Source organism: Dasypus novemcinctus, chromosome 1, assembly GCF_030445035.2.
Source record: "Dasypus novemcinctus isolate mDasNov1 chromosome 1, mDasNov1.1.hap2, whole genome shotgun sequence".
Lineage (NCBI taxonomy): Eukaryota > Metazoa > Chordata > Mammalia > Cingulata > Dasypodidae > Dasypus > Dasypus novemcinctus.
The window spans coordinates 43,224,855-43,247,727 of NC_080673.1; the positions used below are offsets into that span (position 1 = coordinate 43,224,855).

General features: G+C 37.2%; 1 protein-coding gene across 10 annotated transcripts in view; it reads right to left on the reverse strand.

The window, feature by feature from the left end:
- DCLK2 (doublecortin like kinase 2) overlaps window positions 1-22,873 on the reverse strand; it is a 187,030-nt gene that overhangs the window by 62,483 nt on the left and 101,674 nt on the right. For 6 of the 10 annotated variants that reach the window (XR_188638.4, XR_011648536.1, XM_004469813.3 and 3 more), the window contains exons 3-5: window positions 5,548-5,650; window positions 1,763-1,864; window positions 761-811 (exon numbers count right to left, since the gene is read on the reverse strand). Coding sequence is in view for 6 of the 10 variants with exons in the window: in XM_004469813.3 (XP_004469870.2) it covers window positions 761-811; window positions 1,763-1,864; window positions 5,548-5,650 (256 nt within the window). In the remaining 4 variants the exon portion in view is untranslated. The remainder of the gene's footprint in view (window positions 1-760; window positions 812-1,762; window positions 1,865-5,547; window positions 5,651-22,873) is intronic. The other 4 variants (XR_011648537.1, XR_011648538.1, XM_004469816.3 and 1 more) reach the window with 1 other exon arrangement.

Consider the following 22,873-nt stretch of genomic DNA (forward strand, 5'->3'; position numbering starts at 1 on the left):
TGGTCCACACTCAGTCCACATTTTTTTAGCTATTTTACTGATGCAATGAGTAACTTATCATCTATCTACCATACAGTAAGCTCAGATCACTGTATTTATGCAAAATACCTATGATACAAGCTTTCTCAGTGTTTAGATACTTAATAGAAAGCATAATACAATTTGCTATAGACTTAACAGCAGAGAGATGTTTGCTGCTAAAAATAATCATATAGCCAATATTTTTGGAGAGAAAGTGCTAAACCTCTAACTTTACGAAAATAATTGTTTGGAGAACTAGAAGACTGCAGTGCAAGAAACACCTCATAATCCTACTTTGGAATATGCTAATATAAAATACTTTGAATTCTAAGGTTTTAATGTTTCTAAGCACTAAAACCTGGGGATATGTCGGGGTGAGAGTAGAATTGTACAACTGCTTTACGGCCATTTTTATATTACAAACTTTAGTTTTTTTTCAAAAACAGAATAGTTTACAAAATTAAGTAGAGGACAGACCCCTTGAGGTGATGTGCCTCTTTGACCATGCTGTGTTTCAACTACATGCAAACAGGTACAATCTTCTGACGACATCTGGTTGCTCTAGCAAATGAAGGAGGCTGGCACGCCCTAGGCATTGTGAAGCATTTCATACCGCACAGATGTACACTGGAACAAGCCAGATACATTCATGGAAATGGAGCAAAAAGAAACAGAAATGCGGCAAAAGACAAAAACAAAAACCCAGCAGAGCGAGAAAGCCATAATGACCATGGCTCACCTGGGGATTTGGCTGTAGAATAGGCACTGGAGTAGTGGCCACCCCTCTTTACTGTAACATTCAGTATATACAAAGGAGGGGGAGACAGTAAGGAGAGTGGTTATTCAGCAGGTCTAAACGTGTCTACAAAGAGAAGGGTAAAACAACGTGCCCTGAAGAAAGCAGGGTAAGGGCTGCAGGGAGAGCAGTGGTAAGTGGAACGTCCAAAAATCTCAGGCTTTTATAAAGTTTCATGCTTGATAGAATTTTCCCTGATAATAACATCACGTTGCAGATTTCCCACAGGTGAAAGCATGGTTTTTCACAATTCTTTCCTTAATGGGAAATATCAGCAAAATTATTTTTATTTACTATAAACAAACCCCACAGAACCAACATATCAAGATCTTTTTTATTTTTACTGCCAACGGCAGTAAATAAACATGTTAAGCACTCCAAAAAAGTAAAAATTATGACAAATCTATAGGTTTAGAGCCTGAAAGAAATTGAATTACAGGTTTAAGTCTGATTCTTAAATAAGTAAGGTAGTACTTTGTAATAATTACAGCTACTATGACATTGTTTGATGAAGGAAAAGCCAGTGCAAATTTAAAAAGTTAGTACATTTCTGTGGGGGGTTTGTATGTGTTTTAAACCATTAACAGCTAATATTAAGAAAATAGATATTTACAATTATTCACAGCACACAATTAAAAATGCAGAACACAGAGGTCAAAATATGAATTTATTTTATGTAAATACCAGGAGAAGAATCTAGATAATAACATTCTTCTCCACAAAATGTGTCAGAAGAAAATCAAATAACTCTCTCAGGAGACTTGTTATAACTTTGGGAAATGGGCTTTATTTTCTGGTTTAAAAAAGCATGTCATCTTTATGTTGTTCTGGAATCTGGCTGCATACTAGCTTGGCAAAGACTACTCATTCATAATGATTAAAGAAAAGTCTGGATGAAAATGATCTCCTCCTTTTGTGACCATGCATTCTTTCATCATTAACTACCTGAAGCTGGTGATTTGCTGCGTCGAGAGAGCCCAGGGCTTTTGGATCCAGAATACTTAACAGCTGAGGCTCGAGAATAAGAGGACTTCAAGACACGGCATTCTAGAACAGCATGAAAATGCATTAAATAAATCTGATGTTACTAATAACCAAATGCAGATCACATATGATAATAGTTTATTGCCTGGAAACTTTACCTGATAATGTCTCTATTATTGTTAAACAATTTTAATACACAACACAAGGGTCCTCAAAGTTCATACCAAAGGTTATCTTTAGTTAGGCTGTACATCTTGAGACATCACGTCATTGTTCCACAACAGAGTTCTTAATCACAAACAGAAATCCCAAGTCTTAACTTGATCCATACACAAACATACACATCTACAGCTTCATCTAAACATGCCCATTAAAAAAAAAAATCAGTAGCATTGATAGGCAAAGACTATTAATTGTTCTCTCCAGCTCATCTTATTTTGAACAGTCTCTAATTTATGAACCCCTTCCTGTCTTCTTTTCTATCTTCCCAAAGCAGGGAGCATCAAAAAATAAGGAAACTGGATTTAAACAATAGCTTTGGTCTTTCCATAAATCTCTAAATAAAATAGCATTTAGAGTACCAGCACCACTTAGAGCTAAAACCACCACTTCTAATTTGATTAAGAACATAAACTGTGGAGTCATGCAGATTTTGGAGGAATCATGGATTGACATTTGCTGATTGGGAGGCCTTGGTTAGGTTCTAAGCCTGTTTGTTTTTGTGGGCCTGCCCCTATGAAATTAGGATAAGAGCAGAATCTGCTTCACAGGTTTGTTATAAGGTTTAAACTAGGTAACATATTGACTGTAATTCACTTTAAGATACTTCAATTTTTGCAAGAAAAATAAAAATGTGGGTTAGTTTTACTCTGTACCCCAGGGACAGTAAATACACTGTTAAGTACACTAAGTTAAGTACACTAAGCAGGAATATACACTCCAGGGGAGGCTAGTTAGCATTTGAAAGACTCTAATCAAAACCTCACACAGAGAATGCTGTAGCAACTTCAGCTTAGTTCTTAGCATTAAGGATGTTAGAAAGGACAGTGCTCCACTGTTCAAAGGAATGGGATGTGGATGGTTAGAAGCCTCTTATGAGCGGGATATGTGAATTAGAGAGCCAATAACCTACAACTTCAAAACTGCACCTAGGCTTAAGAATCTGAGCCAGCCCTGCATCCAGCTATTTAAATTTATTTTATTTATTTATTCACCAACCCCCCTTGCCGCTTGCGCTCGCTCTCGGCTCTCTGTGTCCATTTGCTGCGCATTCTTCTGTCTGCTTGTCTTCTTTTCTTGTCTTCTCTTTAGGAGGCACCAGGAACCGATCCTGGGACCTTCCAGCATGGGAGAGAGGCACTCAATCGCTTGAGCCACCTCAGCCCCCTTGTTTGTTGCTGTGTCTTTCATCGTCTCTCCCCTGTGATTTGTTTTGTTTTGTTTTTTTTGGCCTCATCTTGCTGGGTCAGCTCTCTGCATGGGCCAGCTCACCACGTGGGCCAGACTGCCTCTACCAAGAGGCCCCGGGAACCAAACCCAGAAGGCACCAGGAACGGAACCCAGGACTTCCTGTATGGTAGACGGGAGTCCAATTGCTTGAGCCACATCCTCTTCCCTGCACCCAGCTCTTAATGGAGGATTTTGTTGCTGGACTACAATTAGGTTAGCTGAATTCTATGGCTACAATACTATTGCCTATGCTTTAAATGGCTCTCTAATGCAAGATGTTGTCAAAAGCCTAAAAGAGCAGAACACAAATCAAATCACTGTATTAAATGCATATCTATATATATCTTTGCTTGCTAATAAATGTCTCTGTGGCAGAATTAGCTGAGAGTTGGTTTCATTGTAAACTTTTACCAGCAACAGCATGTAACTCACGTATTAATATGTACCAGACATGCTTCTAAATTTTTAACATATATCAACTCATCTAATCCTCGTAACAACTTTAAGAAACTGCCACTATTATTATCCCTATTTGCCAAAGGTAAAGGAACTTGAAATTCAGGGAAGAAATCCATTGCTCTCACCTTCCTCGAATTAAAAGGCAGTAAGAGAACAAAGCTACAACAGAAAAGCTACAAAGGATTTAATTATCTCAAATAAATTTTCATGTACACACATAGAGTACAGGTGTAGCAGGTGCTCAGTAAATGTTTTGTTCTATTATAATTATTAGGCTTAATAATGTAAAAGATATTGTTAATTTCAATGTCTCAACTTTCAAAATTACCATTATCAACATCAAAGGAATATCGTGAAGCTAAAATTAAGAACTATGTATAATAGAGATGACATGTAAATGAATATATATTAGTCAACATCAATCATCTACACAAATGGAGGAGAGCAATAACATAGAAAATACAACAAGGCATTATGTGCAATCTTTTATGGACTTTCCCAATGATATTGCCAGCCTAAAGCAAGGCCTGTCCAGTAGAACATAATAAAGAAACCCTCAAAGAACTTTGGCAGTAGTGAAAAAACAAACAGAAAAATAAATAAAAAGGATAGAATTGAGTTCCAAGCACATGTGTAACTGACACAGTTAAACAAGAAAGAATTATACAAGGAAGAATGGTACCCAAAATGTATCATTCTGACTTCTGAAACATGTAAGTATCATTGAATTTATGTGGTAATAATATTCCTCTAATTGTGGACTATCTCAGAACCACTACAACTGGAGGTGGTCTATCATTAATTTAATTCTTGAAAAGTTAAGGATCTTCATCTATAAAATTAAAAAGTAAGACTGTATCTTTAAGCTCTATCTCCTGTGAAATGTTACATCTGTAAGATTTTATACCACTTAAAGATGTTGATTTTACTATCAGCTAAAATAATCATTAATGCAATAATGCATTAAATAATCATTATTTATACAATAATGCACAAATTAATTCATGACAACGAATAAAACAATATTCCCAGATTCAGTAACATTGGAAATCACTGAAGTTATTGCTAAAAATAATCGAAAAATATATACTGGCTAAAATTAAAAAAAAAGGGATTTTCTTTTCCCACTCATGTATAAGAGCTTTATTTTTTTCTGAATGTACAAAGCATGTTACTATCTTTAAAAAGGTGCAGACAAAACACTGAAGTAAAAAGAAACCTGAGATAATCACCATTAACATTTCAGTTACCTTTTTATGTATCTCTTTATGCACACACACACACCAAGAATAACAGACAACTGTTTCAGGTTTAACACTATCAAGACATTTTGCGCAGCCAGCCACCACTCTGGAAGAGGGCATGAAGTGTATTTTAAAGAAAAAACAATGCAATAAGGAGGGATGGGCCCCAATTGCTAAAAATGAAAACTTTTTTTTTTTTTTAGGTCCTGGGACAGGGATGACCCCTGGACCTCGTATGTGGGAGGCCAGTGCTCAAACACTGAGTCACATTGGCCCCTGAGTTTTTTCGTTTGTTTGCTTATTGTTTGTTTGTTTTTTTAAGAAGTACTGGGGACTGAACCTCGCACCTCCCACGTGGGAAGCAGGTGCTCAACACTTAAGCCACATCTGCTCCCAAAACGAAAACTTCTCAACTTAGATTTTTATTTCACAACTAAGCAAATTCTTTCATTTTATTCTCTATTTTCATTAGTTCAAAATAAGCAACCATCCTTGCCATCTGTCTTTACTATGCAGACCACTTAGCATGCACCAAGGAACTAAATCCCAAGCCTCCATTTCGGTGGTTACAGAGATGGTCAATTAATTGCTTACCACTGTGATCCAGGACAAAGTCATCTTGGGCATAGCGGAATTTTTCAGGTCCACATGCAATAAAAACATCATCATCCCCAAAAAAGTCTTGCAGACAAGTAACCTGGAAAAGCAAATAAATAAATACTGTTATATCCAATGAATAAGTTAAAAATATTAAAAGTGAAATAAAAACGGTCAGCAAAATAAAATATGTTTTCAAGGCTCACATATAACATTCTTTTCCACTAGAGTGTAAAGGTGTTTAATATCAAACAACATCTGCAAACCTCTTACCCTTTACTAAGGCAGGACACGATGGTGGCTGGTGCAAAGGTGTTAGGAGCACAGGCAGTGGAAGGGGTCACACTGGATCTGAGAAGACAGTGATGACTAATGGCTCAGGGTTTTTTCCGTGAGCAACAAAAGTTTGGAATTTTCACAACTCTAACAGAAAGGAGTGTAGGTTGGACAAGTTTAACCGGGGAGAGGATGCTTATGAATTTAGATTTGGACAGGGTAACTGTGAAAAGGCTCTAAACATCAGGTACTGTGTAAATATGGACATGCACAAACCTGGATTCCAGAGGGAGATTTGGCTGGAGATATAAATTTGGGATTCACCAGTGTATGGGAGGTTTTAAAAGGCATGAGATCATCTCAATACTGCATGTGCATAGAGAAGCCTAAGGCCTGAGCCCTGACACTGGAGGAGGGAAGCAGAGGAATGGGAGAGAGGAATGGGAAGCGGACTGAAGGAGGAAGTTGAGTCAATGGTCCAGAGAACTTAGTTTTTTTTTAAGATGGAGAAATAACAGCTGTTGAAATGATGCAGTAGAGAGGGAAAACTGGTGACACAAGAAAAAAAGGTAGAATTGCTGGAGCTGCATTCCTTAGTAAATGAGGGAACAGAGTACAAGCAAGAGACCTGACCCTGGATGACACTGTGGACAACAGTAAAGGAGGTGAAACGGCGGCTGGGTGGACATTTTATTCCCCGCCTCCCCCTTCCCTTCTCCCCAACCTGCTGTTTTTTGCTGTCTGTGTCCATTTGCTGTGTGATCTTCTATATCTAGTTCTCTTTTTGTCTTCTCTTCTCATTTTTCTCCTCTAGGATTCACCAGGATTCGATCCTGGGAACCTGTGATGTGGAGAGAGGTTCCCTGTCACTTGCACCATCTCAGTTCCTGGTCTCTGTTATGCTTCACCTTGACTCTTCCCTTTGTCTCTCTTTTGTTGCATCATCATCTTGCTGTGTGACACACTTATGTGGAAGATGGCTCACCATGCAAGCACTTGGCTCACCACACAGGCACTTGGCTCACCTGCGTGGGCACTGGCTCACTATGCAGCCATGCTTTTTCTTTTTTCACCAGGAGGCCCCAGGGATCGAACCTGGGTTTTCCCATATGGTAGGTGGAAGCCCTATCACTTGAGCCACATCCACTTCCCTGGTGGATGTTTTCTGATTGCTTCTTACCTCCCTGAAAAAACCGCAACAGAGTCACCAGCTGAGAGTGAGTCTGAGGGAGGAGGTGTAGCAGATTTGAGAAAACAAAATGTGAAACTGCAGCCTAGGAGAGTGGGAGAGTGAATAGGGAAGGAAATTTGATGTGACTCGCTCACCTGGGGTCCCACAGTCTGCATGAAAGAAATTCTCATCTCTAAAACTTGAGGACAATGATCCAGCCTATACAGTATTTTCTAAAAACCAAAACCTTTTAGGCTTGAATTGTTAATATTTCATGGGGCTGCATCGAGCCAACCATGGAAGAAAACTGATATGAATAGGGATGAGATCATGAACTCCACTGCCCCAATAATGAGCAAATGAGGAATGAAATGAAAATTTCTCTCCCTCTAACATTGCTGGTTTAAAATCCAATTCTGTTCATATTTTTCATAATGAAGACAAGGTCTCTTAGGAATTATCATTACTATTTTTAAATTAACTTAAGCTCACTATAGAAATACAACACCAGGGAAAGGAGATGCAAATTGATGAATGATTAAAAATGAACCAAAACTAACATCCATGCAAGGGTATGTTAGTGTGCTGGGCTGCCAAAAGCAATATACCAGAAATGGGTTGACTTTTACAATGGGGATTTATTAGCTTACAAGCTAACAGTTCTGAAGTCATGAAAATGTCCAAATCAAGGCATCATCAGGTGACACTTTCTCCCCCAAAACCAGCTGTCAGCAATCCTGGACTCTTCTGTCACAAGGCAAGGCACATGGTGGCATCTGCTGATCTCTACCTTCTTCTTCCAGGGTTTGTTATTTTAGCTTCTGGCTTCCCAGGCTTGCTTTCTCTCTTCCTCTGAATTTCATTCTCATATAAAGAACTCCAGTAAGAGGCATAAGACCCATCCTGGGCCACACCTACTGAAGTAACCTAATCAACAGGTCCCCCTACAATAGGTCTACACCCACAGGAATGGATTAACTTTAAACATTTTCTGTAGTCCATTCAGCTTCAAACCATCACAAAGGGGAATGAGCAAATTTTGGTTCTGTTTTCACTTGGACTGTATAGGATAATTTACTTATGGTTTTATCTGGGTTGCAGGGGTCAGCCCATGAGGCAAGGCTGGGCATAGCATTTGCTGGGATCAGAGCACTGCACTGCTGAGCCTGACTGCTTCCTCCACTGATACACAAGGAATCTTGAGCAATATACTCACCTTCATTGCAGCTCAGTTTCTCCAGCTGCAAAAGAGCGAAGACACTAACTTCATTTAGTCCCCAAGGTTGAAATGTGGTAACTTTTGAAAGCAGTTGTTGCATGTTTGACCTTTCTTTAATTAATGGCCTCAGGTTTTGTTTTGTTTTTTTTCCTTTTTCATGTTACTTCATTTATTCTTCACCAAATACCATATTATTATCCTGATTCAGGTGATGAACCTTCAGGGATTACTCTTTATTTTTTTCTTTAATAGGGAAGACTCCAGGGATCAGGAATGGGAAGAGGGAGTACAGATTCTTCAGCAAATAAAGCTTGATGCTAAATGCAGAGTATTAAAAACTTCACTTGATTTTTTGTTTCTTTCATTTTTGATTTTTTTTTCCTTTTTTTAACTAGAGACATGGATTTATACAACAATCATGCAAAAAATACAGGATTCCCAAATACCACTCTACTATTAACACCTGGCACTGGTGCAGAACAATTGTTAAAACTGATGAAAACACATTTTTATAATTGTACTATTAACTACGGTCCATGGTTTAACTTAGGGTTCACTGTTTGCGTTATGAAGTTCCATGGATATTTTAAATTTTTATTCTAGTACCATAAACATACAACCTAATATTTCCTCTTTTAACCATTCAGGTATATATTTCAGTGCTATTAAATATGTTTGCAATGTTATGCTATTACCATCACCATCCATTACCAAAATATTTCCATCATTCCAAATAGAAAAACGCTGTACATTTTAACCCTTAAGCCCCCATTCCCTATCCCCACTTGTCCCCCTGGTAACTTATATTCTAGATTCTGACTCTAAGAGCTGGCTTATTTTAATTATTTTATATCAGTGAACTCAGACAATATTTGTCCTTGTGTGTCTGGCTTTTTCATTCAACATGATGTCTTCAACATTCATCCATGTTGTCACTAGTATCAGAATTTCGTTCCTTTTTACAGCTGAATAATATTCCACTATGTATATATAACTCATTTGGTTTATCCATTCATCAGTTGATGGACACTTCAGCTGCTTCCATCTTTTGGCAATTGTAAATTATGCCACTAAGAGCATCGATGTATAAATACATGTTCAATTCCCTACTTTAAATTCTTTTGGGTACCTAAATAATACCTGGAAGCAGGATTGTCAGGTAATGTGATAATTTTACAGTTAATTTCCTGAGGAAGTGCCAAACTATGTTCCACAGTGGCTGCACCATTTTACATTCCCACCAACAATGAATGAGTGTTCCTACTTCTCCACAGCCTCTGCAACTCTTGTAACTTTCCATTCACCATTCTACGAGGGGTAAATAGGTATCTCATGATTTTGATTTATATTTCCTGAGTGGCTAACGATGTTTAGCACCTTTTCATGTGCTTTTGGCCATTTGTCTATCTTCTTTGGAGAAATGTCTGTTGAAGACTTTGGTCTGTCTTTAATTAAGACGGTTTGTCTTTTTGGTTGTTGACTTGAAAAATTCCTTTATATATTGTGAATTTTTTTAAAGATTTTTTTTTTTATTTCTCTCCTCTTCAATAGCCCCCCCCCAGCTGTCTGCACTCTGCGTCCATTCGCTGTGTGTTCTTCTGTGACCGCTTCTATCCTTATCAGTGGCACCAGAAATCTGTGTTTCTTTTTGTTGCGTCATCTTGTTGTGTCAGCTCTCCGAGTGTGTGGTGCCATTCCTGGACAGGCTACACTTTCTTTTGTGCTGGGCAGCTCTCCTTACAGGCTTCCCTATGTGGGGGACACCCCTGCGTGACACAGTATTCTCTGCGCGCATCAGCACTGTGCATGGGCCAGCTGCACATGGGTTAAGGAAGCCCAGGGTTTGAACCGTGGACCTCCCATGTGGTAGGCGGACACCCTATCCATTGGGCCAACTCTGCTTCCCTATATTGTGGATATTAAATCCTTATTGGATAGGTGGTCTCCAAAAATTTCTCCCATTGTGTAGGCTGTCATACTTTCATGATAAAGTCCTTTGATCCTTTGATGCACAAAAGTTTTTAATTTTGATAAGGTCTCATTTATTTTTCTCTTGTTGCTTGTGTTTCGGGCATAAAGTCTAAGAAACCATAGTCAAAAAACATAAGATCCTGAAGATGCTTCCATATTTTTTTCCTAGTTTGACAGTTCTGGCACTTATAATGAGGTTTTTGATCCATTTTTACTTGATTTCAGTATATGGTGTGAGGTAGGGGTCCATCCTAATTCTTTTGGAAATGGAGACCAGTTTTCTGAGGACCATTTGTTGAAGAATCTATCCTTTTGCAACTGAATGGTCAAAAATCAGTTGGCCATAAATGTGAGGGTTTATTTCTGAACTCTCAATTGGATTCCATTTTTTAATATGTCTGTACTCAGCCCAGTATCATGCTGCCTTGATTACTATGGATTTGTAATAAGTTTTAAGATCAGGTAGTAAAAATCCTCCAACTTCATTTTTCTTTTTAAAGATGGCTTTGGCTATTTAGGCCCCTTACCCTTTCATATGAATTTGATGGCTGACTTTCCCACTACTGAAAAAAAGGTTTCTTTAATTTTATTTGTTATTGCATTGAATTTGTAAATTGCTGTGGTTTTTATCTTAACAAGACTTAGTCTTCCAATCCATGGATATGGAATATCCTTCCATTTATTTAGGTCTTGTTTGATTTATTTTAGCAATATCTTGTAGTTTTCTGTGCATAAGTCCTTTACATTCTTGGTTAGAATGTATGCCTAGATATTTGAATCTTTTAGTTGCTACTTTAAATAGATTTTTTTTCTTGATTTCTTCTTATAATTGTTCCTTAATAGGTATAGAAACACTACTAATTTGGGGTGTTGGCCTTGCAACCCCACCTTTTGCTGAATTTATTTATTAACACTGCAAATAGGGAAAGTTTTACTTCTTCCTTTACAGTTTGGATGTCTTTTATTTCTTTTTCTTGTGTAATTGCTCTGCTTAGAACTTCCAGTACAAAAAAAATGGTGACAGCAGGAATCCTGATCTTAGAGGGAAGCTGTCAATCTCTAACCATTAAGTATGAGATTAGTTGTGGATTTTTCATAAATATGCTTTATTACTTGGAGGAAATTTTCCTTGATTCTCAGATGTGGCTATGTGTTTATTAAGAAGGGGTGCTGGATTCTGTCAAATGCCATTTTCCCATTAATTGAGATGATCATGTGATTTTTCCCTTTATTCTGTTAGTGTGGTGTATTATATTAGTTGGTTGTCTTATGTTGAACCACCCTTGCACACCATGGATAAATCCCACCTGCTCATGGTGTATAATTCTTTTAATGTGCTTGATAATGATGAATACTTTTTGTATAAAATTTTATTAAGGAATATCATTCATACATGAGCACACACAAACAATAATGTATAGTAAAAGTTGTGAACTTACAAAACTTATCACCATGCAGGGCTCCCTTACAACACCCCACCACCAACACCTTGCATGTTGTGAAATATTTGTTACAAACTAGGAAATAGCATCATCAAAATACTATTACTAACTATAGTACATATCTTATATTTGGTGTATTTTTCCCCAACCCATCTGCTTATTAACACCCTGTATTAGAACTAAACATTTGTTATAGTTCATGAGAGAACATTCTCATATGTGTTCTGTCATTCACAGTCCATCTTCCACTACTGGATTCCTTCTGTTATATAGACCCATGCATTAGTATAATCCTTTCAGAGTTTACATTCAGTGGCTCTCATTTTTATCAAAGTTGTGCTTTCACTTCAGTCAACGTTAGAACATTTTCATTACTCCAAAAGGAAGAATTCCATTTCCCTATATACACCCCTATTGTTCTCCCTTAGAATTGATATAAGTTCTTTGCTGCTGCAAAAATATTACAATGTTAACTATCATACATACTTATGTTAGTTGTAAATTTCCCAGGTATCACTATATTCTTAACACTTTGTGAAAGAAGAGCACTGTTATATTTATGCTACTAACCACAATCTTCATCCACCACTGAAATCACTATATTATACAGTTCCTAGATTATTCTCTAGCTTCCTTTCAATGTGGACATTTACATTCACAGACTACCCCTTTCAGGACCTATCATATTTATAAATTAGGAATGTTATACTCATTATAATGTGTTACTCTCAGCTCTATTCATTTCCACACTTTTACAATTAACCTTATTAATAATGCTACAAACATTAAGCATCACCTCCCATTCTCAACCCACCTTCTACTTCCTAGTAACCTATACTCTAGAGTTTACCTCTGTGAGTTACTCAACATATTTAGTTCATATTAGTGAGACCATACAATATTTGTCTTTTGTGTCTGGTTTATTTTACTCAACATAATAGCCTCAAGGTTCATCCATGTTGTCATATGCATCCTAATTTCATTTCTTCTTCCAGCTAAATAGTATTCCATTGTATGTATATACCACATTTTATTTATCCCTTCATCAGTTGACAGACACTTGGGCTGGTTCCATATTTTAGAAACTGTGAATAATGCTGCTGTGAACATTAGTGTGTAAATGTCAGTTCATGTCCTTGCTTCCAGTTCTTCTCAATGTATTCCTAGGAACAGGATTGCTGGATCATATGGAAGTTCTATATTCAGCTTTTTGAAGACTATCAAACAGTCTTCTACAGAGGCTGCACCATTCTACAGTCCCACCAATAGTGAAAGAGTGCTTCTATTTCTCTACATTCTCTCCAGCCACTTGTAGTTTTCTGCTTTTTTAAAATAATTGCCTTTCTATGATGTGTGAAATGGAATCTCACTGTAGTTCTGATCTGCATTTCCCTAAGACAGTGATGTTGAATATTTTTTCATGTGCATTTTGGTCATTTGTATTTCCACTTTATCTGCTCAAGTCTTTTGCCCATATTTAATTGGGTTGTCTTTTTGTCATTGAATTGTATGATTGCTTTTTATAACATAGGTATCAAACACTTATCGGATATGTGGTTTCTAAATATTTTCTCCCATTTAGTAGGCTGCATTTTTACTTTCTTGACAGTCTTTTGAAGAACAAAAGATTTCAATTTGAAGAGGTCCCATTTATTTTTTCTTTTGTTTTTTGTGTCTTGGGTATATGTTTTAAGAAACCAACACCTACCACAAGATCTTGGAGATGTTTCCCTACATTTTCTTTTAGGAGTTTTATGGTTGTCACTTTTTTATTTAGGTCCTTGATCTATTTTGAGTTAATTTTGTATAAGATGTGAGGTAGGGGTCCTTTTTCATTCTTTTGGATATGGGTATTCAGTTCTCCCAGCACCATTTGTTGAATAATCTGTTCTGGTCCAGCTGGGTGGGCTTGACAGCTTGTCAAACATGACTTGACCATAGATGCGAGGGTTTATTTCTGCGTTCTCAGTTTGGTTCCATTGGTTAATATGCCTAACTTTAGGCCAGTACCATGCTGTTTTTTTCCACTGTAGCTAAGTATAGGCTTTAAGGTCAAGAAGTGAGAGTCCTCCAACTTTGTTCTTCTAAATATCTTCTAAAAGGTATTTTTGGCTATTTGGGTCCCCGTATCCTTCCAAATAAATTTGTTAATTGGCTTTTCCATTTCTGCAAATATAAAATAAAATAAAAGACTGTTGGGATTTTTTTTTATTGCAATTGTGTTGATTCTGTAAATAAGTCCAGGCAGAACTGACAGCTTAATTATATTTAGTCTTCCAATACATGAACACAGAATGTTCTTTCATTTATTTAGCTTTTCTTTGGTTTCTTTTAGCAATGTTTTGTAGTTTTCTGAATACAGGTCCTTTATGTTCTTGGTTAAGTTTATTCCTAAATATTTGATTATTTTAGTCACTATTATATATGGAATTTTTTTTTTTCTGATTTTCTCCTCAGACTGCCCATCAGTAGCATATAGAAATAGTTCTAGGAGCTTTTTGTAGATTTTTCAGGATTTTTCTAGATACAAGAGCATATCAGTGAATAGTGAAAGTTTTCCTTCTTCCTTTTCTCTTTGGGTGTCTTTTATTTCTTTCTCTTGCCTAGCACAATACTGAATAAAAGCAGCAAGAGTAGGCATCCTTGTCTCATTCATGACCTCAGCAGGAAAGCTTTCTGTCTCACTGTTGAATACAATGCTAGCTGGGGTTTTTCATAAATGCACTTTACCGTGTTGAGAAAACTTCCTTCTATTTCTTTCCTTTGGACTGTTTTTATAAGAAAGGATGCTATATGTATTCGTCAGCCAAAGGGTTGTTGATGCAAACTACCAGAAATCTGTTGGCTTTTATAAAGGGTATTTATTTGGGGTAGAAGCATATAGTCACAAGGCCATAAAGCATAAGTTATTTCCCTTACCAAAGTCCGTGGCCACGTTTTGGAGCAAGATGGCTGCCCGTCTTTGCCAAGGTTCAGCCTCCCTCTTCCTCGTAAGGCTCCTTGGTCCTAGCTTCTTCTGATCTCAGCTGTGGGCTGACATAACGCTCATCTCTCTTCCCAGGCTCATCTCTTTCTGGGCTCAGCTGCTCTGCTCTGTCCACAAGGCCAGCTGTAAACTATCAGGTGAATGGTTTGGCTCTCTTCCTGGGGCTCCAGCATCAAAACTCAGCTCCCTCCCCTGCCATGTCATTTTCTATGAGTCCCCACCCACCAAGGGGGGGACCACACAACTCTCAACATCCTACTGATGTGGCCTAATCAAAGCCCTAATCTTAACTTAATCAAGTAAAAGTGAAACCTCTAAACTTAATAAAATCAAAGTATATCACAAGCCCAGAGGAAGAGACCAGTTTACAAACATTATCAGTATTTCTTTTTGGAATTCATCAATAACATCAAACTGCCACACTATCTTGTTGGAAGACTTTTTGCATCAATCAAGAGGACCATGTGATTTTTTTGCCTTCAAATTATCAACATGGTTTATTACACTAATTGATTTTTTTGTGTTGAATCACCCTTGCATACCTGGGGTAAAACCCACTTGATCATGCTGTATAATTATTTTAATGTGCTGTCAGACATGGTTTGCTAGTATTTTGTTGGAGATTTTTGCATCTATATTCAGAAGAGTTATTGGTCTATAATTTTCTTTTCTTGCGGTATACTCTCTGACTTTGGTATGAGGGCGATGTTGGCCTCATAGAATGAATTATGGAGTGTTCCTTCCTCTTCAACTTTTTTGATAGATGTTGAGCAGGATTGGTGTTAACTCTTCTTGGAATGTTTTGTAATACTCCCCTATGAAGCCTTCTGGTCCTAGGCTCTTCTTTGTTGGGAGGTTTTTTATTACTGATTCATTCTCTTTACCAGTTATTGGTTTGTTGAGATCTTTTACTTCTTCTTTAGTCAGTGGATAAAGGGTTTGAGCATTTCTGGGAATTTGTCCATTTCATCTAACTTATTGAGTTTATAGCATATAGTTGTTCATATATTCTCTTATAGACCTCTTTATTTCGTGGGACAGTAGTAATATCCTCCTTTTAATATCTGAATGTAGACACTGGTGTCCTCTCTCTTTTTTCCTTTATCACTCTAGGTAAAGGTTTGTTAATTTTATTGATTCTTTCAAAGAACCAACTTTTGGTTTTGATTATTTTTTCTGTTTTTGTTGTTGTTGTTATTGTTTATTTCACTTATCTCTGCTCTAATCTTTGCTTTTCTCTTCCTTCTGCTTGCTTTGGGTTAGTTTGCTCTTATTTTTCTAGTTTTTCCAACTTTGAGTCTAGGCCTCTGATATGAAATCTTCCTTCTTTTTTAACATAAGCACTTAGAACTATAAATTTCCATCTCAGCTATGCCTTTGGCTTCATCCCATAAGTTTTGGTATGTTTTATTTCCATTTTCATTCACCTCCAGATATTTCCTAATTTTGCTTGTGATTTTTTCCTTAACCCATTGGTTGTTTAATAGTATGTTGTTTAATTTTCACATACTTGTGAATTTTCCAGTTCTGTTATTGGCACCTAATTTCATTTCATTGTGGTGGGAAAAGATTATTACATGATTTCTGTTTTTGTTTTTTTTTTAATTTACTGAGACTTGTTTTGTGACCTAAGATATGGTCTATCCTGAAGAATGATCCATGTGAGCTTAAGAAGAAAATGAATTGTTTTTGTTGAGTAAAGTATCCCATATATGTCTGTTTTCTCTAGTTGGTTCTGAGTATTCAAGTTTTTTCCCTTTACTGATCTTTTGACTAGATGTTCTATTCATTATCAAAGATGGTACATTAAAGTCTTCTACTCTTAATGTGGAGCTCTCAATTTCTCCTTGTAAATCTGTCAGGATATAATTGCTTCATATATTTGGGGGCACTGCTGTTAAATACATTTATAATTGTGACATCTTTTTGTTAAATTTAACCCTTTATTAGTATATAATGACTGTCTTTTTCCCGCCTGTTTTTCACTTAAAGTCTATTTTATCTAATATTAGTATAACTACACCAAATCTCTTTTGTTTACCTCTTGTTTGGAATATTTTTTCCAATCCTTATACTTTCAACCAACTTATGAATTTGAATTTAACGTGGGTCTCTTGTAGATAGCATATAGTTGGATCATGCTTTTTTATCCCATTCTGCTAATCTCTGCATTTTGACTGGAGAGATTAATGCATTTACTCTTAAAAGATACTACTGATAACGCAGGATTTTCTTCTGCCATTTTGCTACTTAGTTCTTGTAAGTCTTACACCCTTTTGAGCCTAAATTCTTCTATTAACGCTGTCATATTTATTTGATGTTTTGAATTGTACCATATTGAGTCTCTTCTCATTTATTTCTGGATATATTTTTCATACCTTTTCCTTACAGTTATCATCAGGTTAAACTTAATATCCTTTATATATTTAACAATCATAATTTGATAAGAAGTAGACTTCAATAGCATGCATAATCACTTCCTATATCCCCTTTGTCTCTTCACCTATTTTGTACTTGTTACAAATTATATCTTTTTTTTTCACCCAGTCCTATGAAATCATTTAATCTAAAAATCATTTTTATAAATTGACTTATATTTACATTTAATATAAATGGAATCATACAATATGCAATACTTTGTGTCTGGTTTCTTTCACTTAGCATAATATTTTTTTGTCTGATTTAACATCTTGTACCATTAACATTCATTTGCTTAATTTCAAAGAAAAACCATCTTACATATGCAATTTTACCCATATTCATATTTCATATGTAGTTTTACTATGCTATACAGTCCCATGTTACATTTTTAAGCTTTGCTTTTAGTAATACACATGACCTTAGACTTTTCCTTTAAACCACTTTTGTCTTTATTTTTTTAATATTACATTAAAAAAATATGAGGTCCCTATATACCCCTCACCCCCCTACCCCACGCCTCCCCCCATAAGAACAATCTTCTCCATCTTTGTACATTGTAATCCAAAACCATAGCTATATGATTATTTTTATGCATTTGCATTTTAGCACCTGTAGGGATTATGAAATGGAGTTACATACCAAAAAATACAATACAATATTTTTGGCATTTGTAATTACCTAAATGGTTACCTATACTGGAGGTCTTTATTTATGATGCTTTGGATCACTATCTAGTGTCTTTTCCTTTCAGTCTGAAGAATTCCCTTTAATATTGCTTAAAGAGCAAGTCTAGTAGTGATAACCTCCCTCAATTGTTTTCTGTCAGCACTTTATATATTTCAACCCACTGTCTTGTCTCCACGGTTTCTGATGAGAAATTGGCACTTAATTTAATTGGGATTCCTTTGTACAAAACACGTTGCTTTTCTCTTGCAGCTTTCAGAACTCTCTCCTTTTCTTTTGCATGTGACAGACTGGTCAGTATGTGAAGGGGTATATTTTTCTTCATGTTTATCCTGTTTGGTGATCTCAGATTCTTCAATGTACATGTTCACATCTTTTGCTACGATTACAAAATTTACTGTCATTATGCCTTTGAATATTCCTTCTGTCCTTTTCTCTCTTTCTTCGCCTTCTGGACCTCCCCCCTCCCCCCACCCCCCCATAGTACATATATTGGTATGGCTGATGGTGTCCCAGAGGTATCTTAGGCTATTTTTGCATTTTATCATTCTTTTTTCTTTCTGCTTCTTAGCCAAATTCATTTCAATAGTCTTGTTTCTTCAAATTCTCTCTCTTTCTTCTGCCACCTCCAATGTGCTTTTGAAACCCTGCTGGAATTTTTCATTTCAGCTATTGTGATCTTCAACTCCAGTAGTTCTATTGGGTTCCTTTTTAAAATTTCTATCTCTTTACTGAAATTCTCATAGTATTCATTCATTGTTTTCCTGATATTCTTCAGTTCTTTGCATTTTCCTTCATCTCCTTAAGCATACTGAAGTCTTTCAGATGAAATGCTTCATCTCCTTAAGCATTTATTAAGTCTTTGTCTGGTATGTCCACAATGTGGTCTTCTTCACTGATGTTTTCTGGATTTCTATCCTCTTCTTTTGGATGGGCTATCACTTCCTATTTCTTTGTCATGTAATCTTTTGTTGCATACTGTACATTTTAATATTTCTAAATGTTCACTGTGGATTTATTCCTTGAGCTGTGTGTTTCTTGAGTTTGTCACCAGTAGTGACATGACAGATACTTTCTTGAGTGTTCTCACCCCCATCAGGAAGGTCTGCCCAGGTGAATGGGCAGGGTCCTTCCTTTTATTTTCTGGGCCTGTGTCTCGCCCTGTGCTTGTATTTGCTCATAGCTTTCTGAGTTGCCTTGCTTACAAGAGTTTGCCTCAATTATTCCTAGTACTTCTATGGTTGTCTCAAGCTGCTTTTGCCTGGAGGGCAAATTCTGGGAGGCAGGATAAGCCTGGAAGGAGTTTCCCAGGTCAATCTTTCCTGCCAGGAACCAACAAAGCGAGTGCCAGCTGGCTCTGTCCTGGAAAGGGGATAAGGAGAGTCAGGAGAGATACCAGGAACTTCTTTCATGGCTCCCCAAAGCTGAGCTTTCCTGATCTGCACAGCAAATGCAGTCCTTCAACTACCCTTTGATGTTATAGAGATGACATCTTTTCTTAAACTCATGAACCACGTTCTGTTAGCTTCCAACTTTTCTTCTACAACTATTTCACCTCTCTCAGCCTTCATAGAATCGAAGGGAGTCAGGGTATTGCTCTGCATTGGCTCTGGCTTAAGGGAATGTTGTGGTTGTGGCTGGTTTGATCTATCCATACCACTAAACTTCCATATTAGCAATAAGGCTCTTGCTTTCTTATCATTCCTGTGCACTGGAATAGCACTTCTTTTTTAAAAAAAATTTTAGGAGATACTGGGGATTGAACCCAGGACCTCATACATGGGAAGCAGGTGCTCAACCACTGAGCTGTATCTGCTCCCCTGGAGTAGCACGTTTTATTTCCTCCAAGAATGTTTCCTTGGCACTCACAACTTAGTTGACTGGTTGGCACAACAGGACTAGCTTCGGGCCTATGTGGCTTTCAATATACTTTCCTCAAAAAGCTTAATCATTTCTAGCTTTTGATTTAAAGTGAGAGACATACAACTCTTCCTTTCACTTTAACACTAAGAGGCCATTGTAAGGTTATTAATTGGCCTAATTTCAATATTTTTTTCATCATAGGGAATAGGGAAGTCCAAGAAGATGGAGAGAGATGGGGGAAAGGCTGGTCCGTGTAGCAGTCAGAACTCACACAACATTTATCTATTTAGTTTGCCATCTTACACGGGCATGGTTTGTGGGCCCTAAAATAATTATAATAGTAACACCAAAGATCATATAACAGACACAATAATACTGTAAAATTTTGAAATATTTCAAGAATTGCGAAAATGGGACACAGAGACACAAAGTGAGTCCCTACTCTTGGAAAAATGGCACCAGTACACTTGCTTGATGCAGGGTTGCCACAAACCTTCAATTTGTAAAAAGCTCAATGTCTGCAAAGCCCATTAAGGTAAAGCACAATAAAATGAGGAGTGCCAGTATATTAGATATTTTCCAAGAAATATCATCGACAACCTGGAAACATACATCGATAGCCTTCACTTATAGAAAGTTGCAGTCCCAACATTAACAAACCTTAATGTCTCGAAAATCCACTACAGGGCGGCGGACTTGGCCCAGTGGTTAAGGCGTCCGTCTACCACATGGGAGGTCCACGGTTCAAACCCCGGGCCTCCTTCACCCGTGTGGAGCTGGCCCATGCGCAGTGCTGATGTGTGCAAGGAGTGCCGTGCCACGCAGGGGTGTCCCCCGCGTAGGGGAGCCCCATGCACGAGGAGTGCACCCCGTAAGGAGAGCTGCCCAGCGCCAAAGAAAGTGCAGCCTGCCCAGGAATGGTGCTGCCCACACTTCCCCTGCGCTGATGACAACAGAAGCAGACAAAGAAACAAGACGCAGCAAATAGACACAGAGAACAGACAACCGGGGGAGGGGAGGAATTACAGACAACCGGGGAAGGGGAGGAATTAAATAAATAAATAAATAAATCTTTAAAAAAAAAAAAAGAACAACAGAGGCGGACAAAGATGACGCAGCAGAGAGACACAGAGAACAGACAACCAGGGTGGGGGGGAAGGGGAGAGAAATAAATAAATCTTTTTAAAAAAATCCAATATAGAAATGTGACTTGTAATATGCATATAAACATAAAAATGTTTCCGTGCATACATTAAATAGTATCTACTAGCTCCCCTAGAATAATTATGATATAGATAAGAAAGGTTTTGATTTAAATATGTTACATCAAAGCTAAGCAAATGTTTGGTTTATATCTATACATGCATAAATATCAACACTTTAAGATAATATAAACAACAGAGAACTGTAAGTATACTGATTTGATTTTATGCTAAAATTACATTTATGTAACAATACTTCTTAGTATAACACTGTCATTATTTTCTCATGTATACATTTCACAAGTATATAGGATTGCACACTCTAACTGTTCCTAGTAGTGCCTCAAACTCAGGTGATCTTTTTCAAAATGAAACAGCTGATAAATGCTCAGGGCCTGATGTAAGCTAAAATAACTATTTCTCCCCAATAGAAAACACATGACTATATAATATGAATAATGTAGAATATTTATTCTAACTTATTCAAGTCCCTATTATATGGCAGAAAGAAACGAAAGACAAGAAGCACTCAGTCAAGTGGTGGAGATAGATGTGAAAACTATGTTACATAAGGATGTAACATGTTACATAAGGATGAATGCTATAATAATAAATACTCTGACAGTTATAGGAAAGAGGAGAACTTGATGAAAATGACATCTCATAGAATAAAATGTTTAATAACTTTGGAACATTTCCTAAGTTTCAATACTAAGATAATTCAATCTTTTATGCTTTATAATATATTCCTTGTTCTCAAGAGCTGTTCATCTGTTTGCTCCTTTCAGCATGCATTTTTTTTTGTAAAGTTAATCTTTTTTTTTTTTTAAGATTTATTTCTCCCTGCCCAATTCTCTGCTCTCTGTGTCCATTCACTGTGTGTACTTCTGTGTCTGCTTGGATTCTGGTCAGTGGCACCAGGAATCTGTGTATCTTTTTGTTGTATCATCCTGCTGTGTCAGCTCTGTGTGTGTGTGGCGCCACTCCTGGGCAGGCTGTGCTTTTTTCGCATGGGGCAACTCTCCTTGAGAGGCACACTCCTTGTGCATGGGGCTCCCCTACATGGGAGACACCCCCTGCCTGGCACGGCACTCCTTGCGTGCATCAGCACTACGTGTGGGCCAGCTCATCACACGGGTCAGGAGGTCCTGGGTTTGAACCCTGGACCTCCCATGTGGTAGGCAGATGCTCTATCAGTTGAGCCAAATCCGCTTCCCTCAGCAAGCACTTTTTAAACAGGGATACAGACCATATTACTAAATCTGTCTCACAGGAAACATCAACTTCATGAAAAATGTCTTGCAATAATTCCTAACAAGGGTGAAGAAAAGTGTATCAGGGCAGAAGCCCTATTACTGTTTGCTCTAAATTCTTTCTTCAACACAAGGAAGAATGAACTTTTCCAGAAGCTCTTTAGAAATAATGGATGTTATGTGGCTCATAAAAGAAAACCATACAAAGTAATATTTCTGCTAAGGTGCAAAATTAAAGCAATCAGCTGGATCTAATGGGAAAACATCCAACTGCAAAATAATGTTATCTATGGGAGCTTATCTAAGCTTTCCAAATGAATAGGGGCCATCTGAAAGCAGTGATTTCTCTATCCTTCAGCAGACATTAATTAGGTCAGGGTGAATAGGTGCCAGCCATAATTTCAGTGTTTGTAGTAGACTGCCGCAACCACTTTCTTTTCCCCATATTTGGTGTCTTTTAAAGGATATACAAACATGTGTGAAAGGGCTGAGTTCTGATGTTTAAAAATACTATGCATGTATACTTTTCTTCAAAGTAGAAAAACATAAAGGACATTCTGAATCAGAGGAGTTGTACTGGGTCTCCATTTCCTGACCCATTGGCACTCTGGAGTTAGTGGTAAAGCAGATTAGATTTCTCTAACATCCCTTCCTGCTCTAAAATTCTAAAGTCCAAATATTTTAGTTTCTAAAAAGAGCGATTTATATTTTAGGGGACTGGTGATGGAGAAATAAAAGGCAGACTATTTTAAGTTTAGGGTAAATAGTATTGTCCCCATTGCAGATTCCTTTGTTTTTAAATTTCAGCTTTATAATTCCTCAAAGAAATCTTTGG